Genomic DNA, 18640 nt, shown 5'->3' with positions numbered 1-18640 from the left:
CAAGTGCCATGCCAGCGCTGTGGCCATTTGAAACTCGAGTGTCAGTACTATGTCTCATCTGGCTGTTTTCGTCGGTCTATGACGTTTGAGTTTTTATGGAGAGAAAATGACTGTGCGATAGGCCGATACGCCCCCAATTGCTGCAACAATAACTTCAAGGATTCCGAGTATGTTCTATCTCCCTTGTCTCTGATATGGCTTACCTTGCTGTCGGTAAGGCAGCTGACAAGTGTGGTACGGGACAGGGAGTTCCGTTCGATGAAAGACCAGATCACAACTCTGCAGGAACAGGTGAACAGTCTCTTCACTAGTTTGAATGATCTTCGGAATCAAAGATCATCTTTGGACTCGCCGAATCTGGAGGACCTCTCTCGGGATGGCTCACAGTCGGTCTTTACGTCGATGCACGCGGCTACCGTCAGACCTCGCGTAAGACATCTGCGGTTTCACGGTCCCACTAGCTCCGCCTTCAATTTTGATGTCGCTAGATCCAGTCTTCAGACCATGGGCATTGCACCCGCCGAAGAGGTCATGAACGACGACATGACAACGGCCCAAGCCACGCCGGCCGCATCGCCGCCTGCTCAGCAGGCTGTATTCACACAGTCCATACATCCAACCAAAGATCCAATATGGGCAATCAAACGGGAGGAAGCTCTACGACTCTGCCATGTCTATGAGGAAGAAGTCGGTATTATGTATCCGCTTGTGGATATTGAGAAGGTTACCAATCAAGTCAACCTGCTCTATACTTTCATGGAGGCTGCATTGCGAACTGGCTTCGCGCAGCGAGCATTCCCGGGCCCAGACTCTCTCCTTGATGATAATACAATTCTCCTCAAGATGATTCTCGCCATAACGTTGATTGTGGAGGGGAGCGGGCGAAGTGATCTGGGTCAACGTTTATTCTTGAGTGTCAAACCAATCATTGAGGCTAAGCTTTGGGGACCGATCGACATCAAGACCATCCAGCTCTTTGGCATGGTGGTATGTATTGTCATTCTGATGATATCCGACCCGCCCGGGACCCTGACTAAATGTTCTGACAGGCAACTTACCATTTCCACACGGATGACGATGCGATGGCCTACCGAGTGATAGGATTCGCTGCACGTATGTGCCTTGAACTGGGTCTGCACCGACGGGAGGCGTTGATGAAATCCTTTCCGAACGAGGATCAATGGGCCGACGTCACCAAGGTCTTCTGGACGATCTACAGTTTGGATAGACGCTGGAGTCTTGGTACCGGGCTACCCTTTGTCATTCAAGATGAGGATGTCGACCCTAACCTCCCCGAGCCTGTAAGTCAAAAGCCAGGAACGACACGCGTCACGCATGTCTGACTAACAGGTCTAGGACGGATCGCTGCCTTATTTGAGGTGTATGATCTCATATAATCGTATAAGCTCAAAGATATGGTATTCCGGACTTGGCTCTGAGGGCACGACAGACATACGCCGGGATGAGATCGGGTATCTGGACTACCAGGTTCTCCAGTGGTACAAGCAGGTTCCCGATGCGTTGAAATTCTACCCTGGCGACTCTCCAAAGCATGGCGAGACGGTAAGCCGGGGGTTGCGTCGACTACGGGTACTACTGTACTTGCGCATGAATCAGCTTCGGATTCTCATCTATCGGCCCGTACTACATTCTTCTGCGAGTATCGCCGAAGACAACGGTCATGCTCAAACCGTGGTAGATGTTGCCAAAGATACAGTTCGAGTGCTCACTCAGCTTAACCATACGTCTGACATCTACCGCACTCAACAAATTACCTTCAACTACTTCCTTGTCGCCGCTCTCGCGGTGCTCTTTCTGGCCGTATGTCACGCGCCAAACGAATTCAACCGTCAGGTGCGAGATGAGTTCTACATGGCACTCGATCTCATCAACGGATTTAGTACAAAATCTTACGTGTCAAAGCGGCTCTGGAAGACGATCAAGGGGCTGAGAATGGTTGGGGAACGGCTGGGCGTGCTGGCGCGCCCGTTCGGCTCGGACTCGAACGACCCCCATTCAACGGCTGCTGTCGCCATGGCGGGCCTGGCGGGCCATTCAATCGAGAATCTGTCTGTCTATGGACCGATGAACGGGGTCAATGAACTGGGAAACAGTCCGTTGAACGGACTGCAGATGAGTCAAGAGCTCACCAACCTGTTCGAGGCTGTTGGAGGGTTTAGCAGCTTCATTGCATCTGGTACAGCACCTGAAGGTATACCCGGGTTTGTAAATCATGATAGAGAGCTTCAAAACACGGGCGAGGGACTTTCAGGGATTTTTGGCGATGATGGCGAGCTGTCCCGGATCATCAGAGAGCTCTTTTAATTTTCCTGACAGTCTTACGCGGCATGCATCATGTATATATATCAGCCGGAAGCTTCTATGACGATAACCGGGGGATTTATGATGGGAATATAATGACTTGGATACAATCATCTCGCTTTTCAGATGATATTCACTGTAGGTGTAGGCGTGCTGAATGAGCCCAACTTGTCTGGGAGCGAATCATGCACGTGACCACAATGCTTCCAGCCACATCAACGCCCTACGCAGGATGAGCACCACGTCAGGGGCATTGGTTTTAATGTCAGTGTTAATCACAATATTGTGACCACATAATTCTTACACACAGGCAAGCCACTTGTTACACATTCCCGTCTTGCGACAGCTGTCAAGTCCTCTCGACCAGCACAGAGATAACAGCGACGTTTTTTCCTACCGCCCCACGAACCTAAACTCGGGACCCCCTCGATGCCGTCGACCGACCACTGAACCGCCACAAAGGAAGTGACCGGAGAGGTCTGGTATTTACGCTCTACAATCTATTGTGTCGGTCGCTCTTCTACGGGTGAATCTGCTAGAACTTTACGCCTAGAACTCGACGGATGACCTCGATCTCTATTTGAGAGCAGTACGGTAGTGTTAGTGGGGAAGTTCCACCTTCAAGCGCCATCGCGTCAATACTCCCTCATCGCACAACGACTCGCCGTCCCGCACATTGGGATGAACCCTCCAATTATCAGGTAGACGACGAACCCGACCTCTTTCCTGATTTTCCGACCAAGCCCAGACCAAGTCACGGTCCGTCTTGGTTTTACGAGTCTTTCGACCTCGATCATCCGCGGCAATTGGGCTGAGGTCTGTGCCCGAACGACCAAGGTTGAAGAAATCCAAGCGAAGCGCTTTCGTCTTCGTTCGATCCCTCGTTTTCCGTTTCGCTTCTCGGCAACGTGTCGAGAGAGATAGGTTCGGCGTTGGCCGACGGCCTGAACAGGCTGGATCTGAGTCAACTGTCTGAATCGTCAGCCTCCTCGTCATCCGAGTCCGCCTCGTTCGATATGTCGTCTTCGGAAGGGGCGCCCGAGTCATGGATCTCCTCCTTCTGCTCGCTGATGGGCCATGAATTCTTCGCAGAGGTGTCGGAGGACTTTATCGAGGATGACTTCAATCTTACGGGTCTGCAGTCGCAGGTGCCCATGTACAAGGAGGCGCTCGAGATGATTCTGGATGTGGAACCGGAGGAGGACGAAGATGAGGAGGAGGAAGAAGAGGAAGAGGAGGAGGATGATGACGAGATTCTCGGTGATGAGCGACCCCCGGGCTACCGCAGAGCTGGCGACCGGAGACATGCGCGGGTGGCCAGCGACTTGAGTGTGATCGAAAGTTCTGCGGAGCTGCTCTACGGCCTCATCCACCAGCGCTACATCACGTCGCGACCGGGAATCCAGCAGATGCTGGAGAAGTACGAAATGCAGCACTTTGGTGTCTGTCCGCGCACGTACTGCAATGGAAGCAAGGTCTTGCCCGTGGGCTGCTCCGACACGCCTGGGCAAGAGACGGTGAAGCTGTTTTGTCCCAGTTGCCAGGATCTGTACACTCCGCCCAACAGTCGTTTTCACTCGGTCGATGGGGCCTTCTTCGGGACCACGTTCGGATACCTTTTCTTCATGACTTTTCCCGACCTGGACATTGGGCCCCGCCTGGATCCCTCCATGTTAACCGCTGCCCCTACGAATGCAAACAATCAATCTCGATCTTCGTCTCTGACGTCTGGGGTCAACCGCGCGACTCCTGATCTGCCGCCGCCGCCGCCTAACCAGCCAACAGAGATCAACGGCGTGCGAACGTCCAACTTCTGCCCCGGCCTGGGACCAGGTAGGATTTACGAGTCGAAGATTTACGGATTTCGCGTTTCGGAGCGATCCAGAGTTGGTCCGCGCATGAAGTGGCTGCGGATGAAGCCGGCGGATATCCGGGAGTTGGACGAATTGGCTCAGTACGAGGCCATCCACGGTTCAGCGAACGATGGCGGCGATACCGAGATGAACATTGAAGCTCAGAATGCAGCCGCAATCGCAGCCAGGAAGAAAGCGCCCATGCGGAGACGGCGGCATCATCCCGATCAGATGAGCATCAACGGGGCGGAAGGTTGATAGATCCTGCGGGAGCTTGAAGATTTGATCGAGCTGTGATCCCGAAGGTGGGGGGTTTGTTATTGTAATGGGGATGGGGACTGTATCGCTTAAGGCTTTTCTTCTTCTTTCCATTTTCATTATCTGCTTTTCTCACCATGTTGGTTCATATCTACTGATGGTTTTGTGTGTGCGCACGCGTGTGTTGTGTGTGTGCGTGTGCGCGCGCGGAGGCTACCTCAAACAAACCTCATCTGCTCATGCGAATGACCTCTCTAATGCCGGGGAAACATAAGATTTTTGTTTCTCGATCTTTTTGACCTGCATCAAGGCGTCGTTGACTTTTATTTCCTTTGTCTTCATGACATACAGCTTATCGAATTCAATACAGTACAGAAGGAAAATCATATGGAGTTGTCTTTACTCATTGCAAAATTTGGCCCTGTAGCTTCATATCTTGAGAGGCAGCGATCCTCGAATGTTGCAATGTATATTCGAGTTAAATCTCTTCGAAAATTGGTTTGGACTACATCCCACCCCAAGTCGCATACAGGTATACAGGTGTCGCAGTCAGAAAACTGATGTACGAATCCAAATTGAGAGAGTCCTCCATCGAACCATGCAGCAGCGGCTCCCCTCGTGGAGGTCAGTCACGCCTGCTGGTGTAAAATAACGGGCGCCTGCACCTGTTAGTCAATGGCCACGGCGATGGTCGTTCAGCACGTCGTAACCTTCAGTGATTACACCGTGAACTTTGAACTGATTAGTTATTCCTATCTCGAGGAGGGGAGCAATATTCAATGTGAAGGAAAAGATACCTCTGGGATGATGCTTGGTCATCATTTGAAATCAAAGCAGACAGATTACCATCAGATGATCCGGAGCCGACATCATCCCTTACAAAGCATTTCACATGGATCACTCTCGCAGTCACCGTGTCAATAGTCATCTGTGTGGGGGATTGCGTTCATCAATCATCAGATTGGGGGAAGGGGGTGGTCGAGAAGTGAACGAATGCCAAGGGACTGGCTACAATCTATTTGCTCTTGCTGCATATTTCCTCCATGCAAGGGGTGGGGCTCGCTCGGCCTTCGCCGTCGGTACCAGTGGGCTCCGTTTCCGTAGACTAGGACTTTTGGTCATGGTCAAGGTTGGGAGCACAGGCGTGCCATGGACAGTCTAGGTCACTGGCGTGGTTGTGACACACTGTGATGGAGTTGGGTTTCTTTGTTTGCATTCCTCGCTAGCTGTTCACCTATATTGAGATCTGTCTCGCATTGATCGGATCCGAGTCTTGGAAGTCGTGTTGTCCCTACCTACCTAATTCCTAATCCTAAATAAACCCTTTTTGGTCTGGGAGGGGTCGAGTGAAGGTCGTCGAATGGACAAATGGACGAGGTTCCTCAGAGCCGCTTTGGGTTACACAATGACAGTAACGTATGCAGTTGATCTGCTGCCTGGCACTTGTTTCACTGTGAGTATTGGGGACCCTAAAGCCAATACAGTGATTTCAATCTCTCTACTGGTTATCCGGATACGAGCCCAGATGTTTGGGAGTCTCGCTACTTGAAACGATTGGCTGAGTTCCTCATGTAACCAGGTGGAACAACAACAATGTAACACGCCATTTTATTGCACCGTGGCACCGTGTCAATCAGTTTATTATTATTTTGCCCTTTGCCTTTTTCTTGCCTTCTTTCTTTTGATTGTGGAGGGCTGGAAGGGTCTTCATAACATGGTACGGGATCTATCAGTCACGGCTTCAATGGAGTCCCGGGATTTAAATCGGCCGTTCGTTCAGCCCGACGACAGCAATGAGGATCGTACTAGGTAAGTCTAAGTAAAGGGAGAAAAAGGAATAACAATAGAAAAAACCCGCTAGGGCGGATCGTCAGCATTCAGTTTTCTGAGCTTAAATCGTAAGCTGGATGTCTAAATCCGACAACGAGGAATCGTCAGACTGTCATGAACAGACGGCTAAAATCAGGGCTGAGATGTGCTGACGGCTGACGGCTGACGATTTACCTGCGACAGATGCCTGCCGGTCACTTTCACTCCACATGATCCGCACAGACATACAGTTTAAGGCTGAAGACCCGACGAAGGACCAAGTCTCGTCGTTGGTCAACCAAACGGCAGGTATCAAAGGATCTTCCTTTCGTGTGTCCACTCTTCAGCGTCCACGGACAACTCCGTATGAGAAAGCATTACTTCGTATGTTCCTCGCCGAGTTGGAGGGAACAACCAGAAGCGAGCTCGTATCTAACAGACTAACAGTCTTGGCGCACCTTTGGTTGGTTCGCGCCTGATGGATGTACTACCTTGTCTCAACGCCCAGCAATGACTCGAAACGGTACATGGTATCCGTTCCGGAGCTTCCAGAATGTAGCCTGATCGCCCCCCCCCCCCCAAGACAATATTGCAGCCTAGGCAAGATCCATAATAGTTTGACGGCTGGGGTCAAGGGTGCAAATTTGGCTGTTTTTGTGTCCCTGAGAGGTCCGAGTAGTTAAAAAGCTCCAAGGCAGCTCTTGCAAAGGGCAGATTCAGAATCGGCAATTAGACAAAGGGATTAGAAATCACTGGTTCTTCTCATGTGGTTCCATTCCTGTGCAGAGGCATCTGCATATGCGCCGTCAGGTTGAGATAAGATTAACTACTCTGTAGAATTGCTCTTCGGGCGTGCAGGACCGACAGGTGGAAGAATGATCCCATCCTGTCTCGATGGGATTATCAATCAAGACGCATTTTCGATTGATGAGTAATCCTGCAGTAGGATAGCCCCAGAAGGGGACAGTTAGTTGTCAATTGTCAGTTGTAACTTGAAGTGTCTGAATTTCTCCAGTCTCCCAGTCTTACACAGAAAGGGGAGCAGGACATCATCAACCTGCTTTCCATGGTTGTAGCACAAGGTCAATTGATCACAGTTCAGAGCATAACCTCATGATGTACAAGGCCCCCCGAAGTCGCTTGATTCCCCTTGCCAGTGGTCCGTGTCTCCTTGACCAATGCACTGTACCACATCGGGCTGGAGCTGTGGAGGCGCAGCATGTTAGATGGTTCACATTTGGTACATACCTGCGCAGAGCCCCACTGAGAATCAACCAGCAACTGGCCAGTGGCAGCCGTCGCGACTCAATTACAAGAAAAATAATAATACCAACGAGATCGAGAATAGTTTCTATCCCACAGCAACATAGAAGGAGGGACAGCGGGAACAAAGCGACGCGATTTCTAGCACGAAGCCAATCAGTTTCTCTGACCCTGGCACTGGAAATCTGCAGTGGACCGTCACTACTGGAGTCGTCAGTCTCCCTATCAGGTGTAGGACGGACTTCGTCGGATGGACCGTCGTATTCTTGTCTGGCAATTTGAGTAGGTACTTGCGGGCCATTTCCGTGGAAGTACAGTATCGACAATCGTCCGGAAACTCGCTCCGGTCCAGCCAAAATCCAGTTATTGTCCCTGTGATTATTATGTTATTTATTTATTGACTGGGACCTTGATCCTTCTGGAGCACGCGGCCAGAAATGTAGCCAAAGAATTGTGCACGTTTGGTGACATTCATCTGATGTTCGAGACGAATCAAGAATGCCTCTAGCCGATTAGGAGTATGGTCGATGCACTTTGCAGAGAATTGGGGGCCAAAAATCCATACGGGCTAATACGCCCAACACACCGGATTTATCCTGCAGTCGGAGCATCGACATGCCGTAACTCCGCAGCCATGATGATTATACTACTCCGTTAAGGACAATTGTTTGGTTGCAATTTCGTTTGATATTCTTGTAAATCCAAGTGGAACCGAAAGACGGAAAACAAGCAAAAGGTGAATGGACAAAGAAAAGAGTGAATCAACCCAGTATTGTTGCCAATTCCCATTCCAACTCCTAACATGAATTTCCGTCTCTTGATGTTAAAACATTGAACGCCCCGAGTCATGCATCACTACATGGGCATTCGATAGCCCAGAAACCGTCATATGATAGGAGATCTTCTCCGAGCAGAACGATTCAGCCCGTAAATGAATAACAGTCCAGAATGAGCAAGGAAAGCAATAAAAAAAAAAAAGCCAAGATCGCCGCGGAGAGCAACACCCGAACGTTCGTAACTCCCATGCGGTTAAGCGTATCGTAACACCATTAAAAGCAAATTCGGTAATTCTAGACTCAAATAAACGACAACAGCTCAATCACAGAAAGGGAAACGAATGCGGGGAGCACGGGTCGGACTCGGGTGTGAGAGGACACGTGAGAATGGACGTCTCTGCGGGTGTCGGCGGAGAGGAGAGATCCTCAGCAAATAATTGACACAAAGATGGGATCTAATGAACCATGTGTCAGCTTTCTTACTTTTTTCTTTGCTTGAACGATATCGATGCAGGCCAGAAGACAGATTACGTACAGAGATATTAGATTCACCGGGATGGTGAGAAGTCGGACATAGGTCGATGCCGGCCATAGTCGCGTAGCTCATACTAAAGGGACTGATGATCTCTTCGTCCGCATATGTATGTGGCCTCTTCAGTGGCCCGCCTGAAGACATTGCAACCGGCATGATTGAAGGCACTGGGTTTCCATATTCCCCTTGGAAGGACGACAAGTCATTGTAAGTCGAACTGTATGCGGGAGAGGTGCCATAGTTGGACTGTCTGTAGGGGTCCAGGTGCGGATACGAGGGATATGAGAACACAGGGGGGGGTGACGCTGACAGTTGCCTGGTGCATTGGTGAGAGAACATGGCACCCCGGTCGTCTTGGCTATTGTAGCAGTCGTAAAGAGGAAGGCGTTCTCTGGAGCCGTGACTGGTCTCCAAGTTTGACTTGGACGAGCGGCTTGTCCTGCTACTGGACTTGCCAGGATTCGCATGCTTCGGCAACTCCGGTTTCTCATGGGACCGTTCTGGCGACTCTGAAGCAGAGGCAGCCCTCTTTTCCAAGTCCTCCAAGCGACGCTTCAGTTTCTTGCCTGTTGCATCCGGAGATTGTCAGAACACATTTTCAGCGCCCATGAGTTAGTAAGGAAGCTGCTTACGGTAGTTCCTCTGAGCGATGCGATTCTGTATCCGTCGACGTTCAGCAAGATCTGAGATCTTTGTCCAGTCCTCGTTAGGGTTGGCATTGGGACTGAAAGCACTGCTAGAGCTGTGGGCGGACGAGCTTCGGGAGCTCGAAGACTGATGGTACGAATTGTTCGAAGAGCGATGCATCTTGTGCAGGAAAAGGAAGGTATGCTCAGCAATTTCAAAGGCGCAGTAGCAAGTATAAAGCCAGGATGGTTTGGAAAGATTAACCGAAGCTCAGACAGAGCATAGAACCGAGGAGCGTTTGAGTGATCTATACCAAGTAAGAATGTAGACTAATGATAAAGTTGCAACAGGTAACTGAGAATCAACAGACAGGATCCATCAGAAGGAACAGGAAGCATCAGAGTATTTAAAAGAAGTCTGAGCCTAAAGGTCGATCAGCTGGAGAATCAGGCGTCTAGCTATGGGCTGCTAAGCCGCCATTGTATCCAATCCATGATGATGAATCAAATCGTAGATAACAGCTCAAGTCCGAGCTCCGAGACTCAATTTTGCTTTATTGAAAAAAATAAAATAAAATAAATGATTTAAAATTTTCGAGTAATATGTTTGTCAATTTCATTTTATTTTTATTTTTGGGGGACCGTGGAAACTGGAAATACCCGCTAGTCTTCTAGGGGGTCATGGCATGGATCTGGAACCATGTGTTGTTGGTAAGGAACCCACCCTGAATGGAAGACTAGATGTGCAAGGCTGCATCACGACTAATAGACATGGTCCGCCAGCTGGGCTGAAGGAATGTCAAGTGCGTGAGGCTGTTTTAGAGATCAGGCCGATTGCCGACCAGGAAGAATGAGTAATGACACTGCTGTATGGAGGGATGGACATGGAGTGTGGAGGAAGGACAACATCAGGTAGTGCTAATTGAGTCTTTGTGTGTTACCGCCCCCCACCCTCCCCAAAATGCTAACCAAGTCTCTAATAACCAAGCCCAGGATATAGGGAAGGTTTGACCACTAATCATGGCCATGTGGTTCAAGGTATCACAATCAATCCACATTCCAACAGAGGTATGGATCACTACTGTAGGTACTCCGTATCCAGACCATGCTGAGGGTCTACATCAGGGGCTCAATAATTTGATTCACAGTAATGCGTTCTGCAACATTCTTTCGTGAGTAGTTCAGAAATAGAAGCATGGTGCATTACGATTTCTTGATCTGGTGATTTTGCTCCTTTTCGAGCTGCAGATGAATACCAATCAAAACCATAATACCATACCATGCAGTTCACAAAAACTAAGCCAGAAGAAGCCCCGATGACAATTTATCTCTTATCTATCTTGCACCCCTCGTTCTTAGAAGCTGGGATCAATGACCATCAGAAAGATGGTACTTTTGGACGGAAACTATGTTTGTCATGAGACTGATAAGAATATCGCTGGAGTATAGCTGGATGGAGAAGCAGTGTACCATTGGACTTTTGTAGATTCTCCAATGTGGCTTTGATACGAACTACTGATTCAGCTTGTCTGAATAATAACTAAAGGCTCCTAGACAAGAGATTCCGTGGCATTCATTCTACTTTATTTTGAGTTAAAGAAAATCGGATATGTGCTCACTGGATATGAAACAAGCGACCTTACTCCATAGAACATCTTGGGTGGCTGGCCGTTGGGGGGCCCTGAATGGAGTCAACATACAGGAATTGATTGTGACTGGATAGAGTAGATGACGGTATTCCTACTAGCATAGTGTTATTAGAGGTGCTGTTGCACAGATGGATATTAATGGATGGTATTTATGGACGGCTCCCAACAATGGTGACCCTCCCTAAATCAACCCAGGTTAAGTAACCTTTGCTCTATTGATTATCAAGTTCTATTGCAGTTTCTCCAATCTTGTGGGTCTATCATTCGGTTCTTAGTACAGTACTCTCTATCTTCAGGGTCTGGGTTGCCCTATGTATATAGAAATGTTCTCTACACAGGATGCCTCGAAGTGATTGAAATAAGTTCTTTCCCTTGTTAAAAATGGTATCCGGCGTTGCACCACTTCGTGAAAGCGTCAAAGGTACATGACGGGCTCCGACGCCGAGTCATTGATCAACCATACCGCCACGTGCTTGTTGGAACTGAGTTCTAATTTTACATGAAATACATACATTAGGCGACTTTGGATTGAGTAACACACCCAGTCTCCAATATAGCCCCCAATTTCAAAGGGAATGATCGTAGGGAGTAGTTGCACCATCAATCCCACTATTTCCGTTCTAGCCGCGCGTCCAAATCAATTAATGTATGGGTCTTGGAGGCTTGGAGCCTCTACGAATTCACTCATGTACTATGAATACTACTAGTCTTCGACAACTAGACTGATTTGACAGCGCCCTGTGGGTACCTATTTGAGAGGAGCCAGTGGCAGGTAGCCTGTCGTACCGTCCAGACCAGTTTCCGTTTATGGGCTGCTTTTACATTCAAGACAAAACCCCCCCTTGCACCCTTGCACCCTTGTACCAGCGAGGCCTGAGCTAAAAAGCCTCGGAAAGAATCTACTCATTGTATAAGGTATCTGTGAAGATAGAGTGATCTAGATTACAGAGTAAATTACAGCTGACGGCCAGACGCACGGTCTCGACTTCTGCCACGTTGTAACCCCTTGATCTTGGCAACAAACTAAGGATAAGGATCTCACCCTTTCTCCAGCCAGGTGGGTAAGGACGGATATGGCGTATGGGTTGATTTCCATAATTGTGAGAATTTAGCCCTTGCAACGTGCTTTTAGGACACGAGAAATATGGAGCTGATCTACGGAGCAAATGGAGCCAACTGAAGCATCTTTGATCTCTGTTCATCCTTAGTGTGTGGACCAGAAACGAGATATCAAATGAGAAACCTTTTGGAATGCGGGCGCAGTGTAGAGGCAGTGACTTAATCATCTGACGTTCCATTACACAATCAGCTCTCGAATCACTGTATCACAGGCAAACAGTTTTGCTGGCCACATGGCTCGGGCCAATCTTTCTGACTTTCTTTTTTTATTTGATTTTTATTTTCACCATTATTATTTTTCCAGCTCGCGCAAGTTAGGCTCATAAAGGTATGAGCCATTTGGCCGACGACTGCCGGTTTAGTATCTGACCCTCCATCAGATCAGTATCATCACTCAAATTGATTTGCTACTCTCTATACTTCTAGTTATGTATTTATCGTATTTTTTTCTTGAAACTAGTCCGTACTTTTTGGTAGAACAAAAATCATTACATATTAATTTTATGGCGTAGTTCTATTCCTAATAGAGAAGGATGTTCAGCTTGCGTATGATATTCCTACCATGAATGGAGGAGTAGACCAATCTTGTCATTCCTTTAATGTTTCAAAGCCTTGGATAATATCTTATCAGTTTCTTGGCAACTGGCTCTTAAGAGTTTAAGACTCGCCTAAACCTTCAATACCAGACAGCTCAGTAGGTCGTCCGCTAGACCGCAAGCTGCCCGCAAATGTATCCCTGAAGCTCCACCTGTAGGGCTGAGACAAGGTGGTAGTGCCATAGCTCATTGGTTCTCTTTTTAGCGCTGTTTAAAATTACTCAATTTGGCAGGATATGTTTTGAGCGGCTGCCAATCATGTTTTTGGGTTGCCGACCCTTGACGATTCCATGCATCTCATATACACAGTACAACTAATACTCAATTTGGAGACCGAAAGGCTGCTGTTTCTCCCTGTTTTCCTAGCCAAGATCGTACAGTTTGTGTAACGCAACGAGCAAACACGGGAGAGGGACGATTTTACTGTATCCTGGACATTGAGCAGTGATTATGAGTCTTCATCTCACCGCTGGTGGTTACGAAGATCCTTGCCGGTTGACTGGGTCCGATCTCATCTGGTAGGGGTCTGAACCACTCAGTGTAGGGAGGCGAGCTGAACTTGTCAGCAAACCTTTCCACCCAGCATCTAGAAGCCTGCTTCCAGGGCGGTGGAGGGCGAAAATGACTCGGTTGTGAATCTGACCAGCCCCACCTATCACGAGTCATTATGGTCTCTTCTTTGTAATGCCCATAATCCGCTCATGCATCTGCAGCCTTAATTAATTTTCAGCCTTGAGATGGGTTTGTTTTCTCTGAACTCGTGGGCAGTCCTGTGTCCTTCACAAATCTGCTGCTGGGTTCCCTTCTTGCAACCCCACCCCAACTAGATACCTAGTATCCCGCCTAACCGTCTTAATTTAGCTACAAACGATCCGCACCATCGAGCAGCGAGTAGTTGAGCGTGTATCTCCAGTCCAAGGATTAGGCGTGCCATAATCCCCGGTATTATTTCCCACCCAACCAACATAAACCATATATTACCGGCCTACTACTGGTCGAAACCAGCAAACTATATACTTAGTCGTCTTCATCCTACCCAGGTAACTATCACAGAAAATGACAAATAATGCAAGACTTGATAGAGTGACTACTTTGAGGACTATTTTTATGCATTCTCGTGCGCTTTCCTACTTTTCACTGCAGTATTCTTCTGCAGTCTTACAGACTCATGGTTCCGGCTACAACTCACTTAGTTTCCGCTAAGCCCGCGGTATCCAGTTCCTCGTGCATCAAGATGCACGGGCTAAGCACTGAGACTCTTGACTTCTGACAACCGTTTCATCATGAAAGTTGGCGAGCTTATCAATGGGACGTAACCTATTATGCCCAGAGCAATATGATCAAACCGCTCTTATGGACGGGCCACTGGCGAGATCATTCGGCTATGGAGCAGGTTGAATTGCTCAGCCAGATTAGTGGATATTACCCACTGCTCGGCGGGGGGAGCCGTAAAAGACTTGCAAGTGCGGGGGGACTCTGAAGACGTAAAGGCTGTACGGAGTACGGAGTACATCAAGTCATTGGCACAATTTACCTGCAGCGGCTGAGAGTCAGGTGAACCCGCTAAAATGTTGAGGAATCAAATGTTATTGACTGATGTTGCGATGGGGGCCGCAACTTGGCAGACTGATTTGATGTTTTCAAACCGTTCCATACGTACCTAGGTATTTGTGGCCATTGGTGGAATGGGTGGGTAGAAACAGACTAGTCTCTGCTAGATGTCAAAGCTCGAATCAAAGCCCGTAAACTACATGGCAAGAGCCTCAAGCCCGCCGTTGGAATGCAAGACTCGGCTTTAGCCGGCGATACTGTAAATCCAATAGCCAAGCGGCGAGGAAAATTACTCATTTCTCATCAGTTGTATGATTGATTGCGTCAGTAAAACCACAATCTGTCACTTCTTCAGCACTGTACGGTAGCCTTTGCCTCCAACTGATCCTTGCATTAGTCCCAGTTTGAAACTCTTATGGTATGTGTGTGTACTGTTGGATTCGTAGCTCACTTTCCACTCCTGAGCGAATTTAGGAAACCAATGGCGCTAGCCCGGTGATTCTCTGCCTAACTCCGGTGTTTCGGACGGAGAAAACAATGAGATCAGCCCTTTGGCTTCCATATCATTGAAAAGATTAGTTATCTTCCCGGCCCACATGGGTTGCACTTTAGTCGGCCACCATCATGACTCCAACTATCATGAGAAGACAATGAATACTGTAGCTGAGTGATACTTGTACAACATTCTTCATGATAGGTAACGATACTGTATGCAATTGTGGACTCTTCTCGTAGGGAAATGAGTTACAAACAACCTAATATATGTATATATATATTAAATTAAAAAAAAAAAAAAATAATTCTGATATTCATGGACTGCGACTCGAAGATTGCATCCCTTCCAGTCCCAGCTTCCACCCCGCGATTAGGACGAATGAGACAAGACAGGGGATGAGGCTCAGTGAGAACCCCTTGAACAGTTCCACCCCTCCCTTTTCGCTCGGTCTACAGAGTATAATCTGTACGACGACGATCATTCTCTGGCAGTCTCGGAAATGATCTCAACACGATGCTTGCAACGTGGACTCATTTGTCAGCCATTCATGTAGTCCCAGACCAGACAACATGGTTTGTTTGTTTACACGAGAGTCTGGATGATGACTATCTATCCAGTTCTATCCATACGCTCTGCCTTTTAAGACTCTGCACAGCCTTGTTCACAAGCAAGATGGCTGCAAGGCTAGCCCGTAAAAGGCAACGCTACGTATTCGGTGCGTCCGTTTCGGTGGGCACTGGGTCTGTGACTGTGTTTCGCTTTCAATACGATTCAGCGAATCATAATTCACATTCAGTGGGGGTTTCATGGTAGTACTTAGGTTGTGACCAGTGTGTATCATGGAGGCTTTCAGTTCTTCGGAGCCTTACCTACCATACCTTGTGAAATTGAGCCGGGTCGGACGAAATTGTTGGACCGACGGAGTACTCTGAAGGTTGTCATAGATCCTGCGTTCGGCGTTTGCCTGGGCCCTGGGACGCAGAAAGTCCAATTGAAATTGTCCAACGACCAGATGGTCGAGTCTAAGAACTGTTGGTTTATGGACACATGGGTTTTGGGTATTCGGTTGCACGCCATCATAATCTTTACCTGCCCGTTCAAGGCACTCCCCAGATGGAGTACTCGGTCAGGCTGCAGCGACTCGAATGCCAGATTAGGTTGAGATGCTGAGAGTGGTACCTGTCATATAAAGGTAACTACTACGGTGGGGTGCCTTGGTACGGAGGAGTACCCTGTTACAGTATGATTGCACACCAATCTAGTAGTAGTATGATCGACCGGTAGGTACTCGTATGGATGTTGAAGATGTTATAATCCACTTATAAGTTTCTGTCCATCCGAAGTAAGTCAATGCTTCTCAGCCTCGAGCCCCTCAATGCTACAATGTCAGTCTTTGCAAAGTAGGACTTTACAATTCTTCAAATTGGATGGTCTTTCAGGGCCATTGGAGCCAGTACCTACAGGGCTGAACCCTGCGCTTTAGGCGTCCAGCGCCCGCTGCGATCTGAAAAGATCAGCGGCGATACCGACATCAGTAACAAGCCAGCGAGCACATTCAACAAGCTGCGCCGAACCTGATTCCTAGAATGCTGGCTGTGCGTATATCGCGTATTTGAGAGCGGCTCTGATGCAATATTGATCATCTCGTTCTCGCTCTCGTTTGGTGACGAGTGAAAACCTCAGCCTCTCCATCGATGCTCTGACATGCGATTTTAAGATAAAAGAAAAAAAGAAGATTGAAGTGCAGCTGTTCCAGTGTAACAAACTCACAAGCAGAACCAAACACATGCTAACGGAAGCGCCATGCTAGACAGGTCTTAGAAACTCGCAAAATCAAGACGTGATGCTAGAGACAAAGAAGATTTTTCTATTCCAACCCATGTGAGATAGGAAAAGCAATTCGAAACCGGGCCGTAAGCAAACAGTATCCATCTAGAGTACATAACTGTAGGCGATGTCAGTCTGGGACCCTCGCACACGTTGGATTGAACGTCACAATCAACTTACCTCCATGGGTGTTCCTCATCACCGTACTGAATGCCTTCAATCCAGTTCTTCATCTGTAGAGCAACCTCGCCGGCCTCCTCGTTTTTCTTTAAACCGCAATCAACCATCTTCCCTCTGTAGCTAATGGTTCGCACAGGGCTGACAATGGCTGCGGTACCGGCTCCGAAGACCTCAATCAGTCTTCCTTCTTCAGAAGCTTCGGCGACCTCAGACATCCTAATTTTGCGCTCAGACACGGTCCAGCCCTTGGGGACGAGTCTCTCGCGTGCCAGTGCCAAGACAGAGTCTCTGGTGACGCCCTCGAGGATGGTTCCATCTAAAGGAGCGGTCACTAGCTCCTTCTGTCCGGTCTCCTTGTTCTTCAAGGCGATGAAAAGGTTCATAGTGCCAACTTCTGTCACATACTCCTCATCACCAAATAGCCACAGATTCTGCTGGAAGCCGCGGGAAGCGGCCTTCAGCTGAGGTACAATACATGGAGCATAGTTTGCTCCAAGTTTCTTATCTCCAACTCCGCCAGGCCAGGCACGGACGGCATAGTCAGTAGCCTCTAGCGAAATGGCCTTGAAGCCAGTAGGGTAGTAAGGGCCAACAGGGCTGGCAATGACGAAGAGGAGGGCAGAGCCTGGTGGTCCAACACCAAGGGTATTTTGGGTGCCGATCATTGTGGGTCGCAGATAGAGGGAGTAGCCACGGGCACTATCAGAAGTCAGCGATGGCCGGTGCAAGCGGACAATGGCACTACCCACTCAGGAATGAATCTGCTGTCCAGTCTCACGAATTCCCCAATGAGCTTGATGAGAGCGTCGCCGTCGAAAGTAGGCAGAGCAATCCGCTCGGAAGACTTGTTAAGGCGCGCCATGTTCTTGTCTGGGCGGAACAAACGGATCTGACCCTTCTTATCCTTGTAAGCCTTCATACCCTCGAAACACTCGAAAGCATAATGGAACACGCAAGCCGAAGGGTCGAGGCTAAGGTTTTGGTACGGAACGATGCGAGGAGCGTTCCAACCATTGGCCGCTGACCATTCAATGGAAAGCATATGATCTACAGAAATATTCGCATTAGTGCCTAGATTGGCACGTATTCCGGAGAACAAGGAGCCATACCAGTGAAGGTCTTTCCGAACACAAGATCTTTTGGTGCCACCAGCTCCTTAGGTGTAGTGGTCTTCGTGACTGTGAGCTTCGAAGGGTCAAGACCAGCCTGTTGAGATGCAAAAGCTGACGTTGCGCTGAAATATCGCTGCCATGACTGTCTTGTCTCCGGATTCTGAACTCGAACACGCGTGGAAGCAAAGCTATGCAACGTCCGATGACGGGTCAATTGACGAAGCGAGCTCATGATTGTGCAATGTTTGACCAGCTCTGCGCACTTCAAGATCGAGTGAGTCAGAGATCAGCAAAAGAGGTTTCGTCAATCGTTGAAATGGGGAAGAGAGAAAACAGTGCTGGTGGCCGGCAATAATGGAGCTTAAAAAGCGGAGGCTATGACTCCTCCCGCCGGACCCAAGAGACAACTCCGAAAGCTCGACATTGCGTATCATACATCAAGCAATATGTGTGACATACCTCAAACTAGTCAATGTTGGTTCGAAGCGCTGAGTAATCTCAATCAGAGTGTTTCTTTGTTGTCAAATCCTGATAGAGCAACCATTGCAGCACATAATGGATGGGATAAATGTTCTTTCATGGGAGTTCATGTCCGACGTCGGCGGGCCCAGCAGAGCGGACTCAATGCCGGCAATAGCCGTTAGTCAGCTTTTGGAACTAACTGTCACGTG

General features: G+C 48.6%; 4 protein-coding genes across 4 annotated transcripts; 2 read left to right on the top strand and 2 right to left on the bottom strand.

Annotated features, from left to right (window-relative positions):
* Positions 1–78: 78 nt before the first annotated feature.
* On the top strand, positions 79–2325 carry AFUA_4G06190 (transcription factor domain-containing protein; the record flags this gene model as incomplete). Its single annotated transcript, XM_747112.1, has 3 exons — positions 79–987; positions 1050–1301; positions 1357–2325. 3 exons carry the CDS (start codon positions 79–81, stop codon positions 2323–2325), a joined length of 2130 nt encoding a protein of 709 aa, XP_752205.1.
* A 240-nt stretch (positions 2326–2565) lies between these two features.
* AFUA_4G06180 (casein kinase II subunit beta) lies at positions 2566–7511 on the top strand. Its single transcript, XM_077804565.1, has one exon. It carries the CDS (start codon positions 3339–3341, stop codon positions 4431–4433), a length of 1095 nt encoding a protein of 364 aa, XP_077659912.1. The 5' UTR covers positions 2566–3338; the 3' UTR covers positions 4434–7511.
* Positions 7512–7774: 263 nt separating this feature from the next.
* On the bottom strand, positions 7775–10194 carry AFUA_4G06170 (bZIP transcription factor). The gene is made up of 3 exons (XM_747114.3): positions 9446–10194; positions 8817–9379; positions 7775–8736 (listed from the first exon to the last, which is right to left on the bottom strand). The coding sequence occupies exons 1-3, from the start codon at positions 9618–9620 to the stop codon at positions 8605–8607; spliced, it is 870 nt and encodes a 289-aa protein (XP_752207.2). The 5' UTR covers positions 9621–10194; the 3' UTR covers positions 7775–8604.
* A 4487-nt stretch (positions 10195–14681) lies between these two features.
* AFUA_4G06160 (branched-chain amino acid aminotransferase, cytosolic) lies at positions 14682–18355 on the bottom strand. The gene is made up of 4 exons (XM_747115.2): positions 17967–18355; positions 17607–17904; positions 16858–17556; positions 14682–16795 (listed from the first exon to the last, which is right to left on the bottom strand). Exons 1-4 carry the CDS (start codon positions 18199–18201, stop codon positions 16783–16785), a joined length of 1245 nt encoding a protein of 414 aa, XP_752208.2. The 5' UTR covers positions 18202–18355; the 3' UTR covers positions 14682–16782.
* Positions 18356–18640: the final 285 nt, after the last annotated feature.

This window comes from Aspergillus fumigatus, chromosome 4, assembly GCF_000002655.1.
Source record: "Aspergillus fumigatus Af293 chromosome 4, whole genome shotgun sequence".
Lineage (NCBI taxonomy): Eukaryota > Fungi > Ascomycota > Eurotiomycetes > Eurotiales > Aspergillaceae > Aspergillus > Aspergillus fumigatus.
This window is presented reverse-complemented; position numbering and strand designations above follow the sequence as displayed.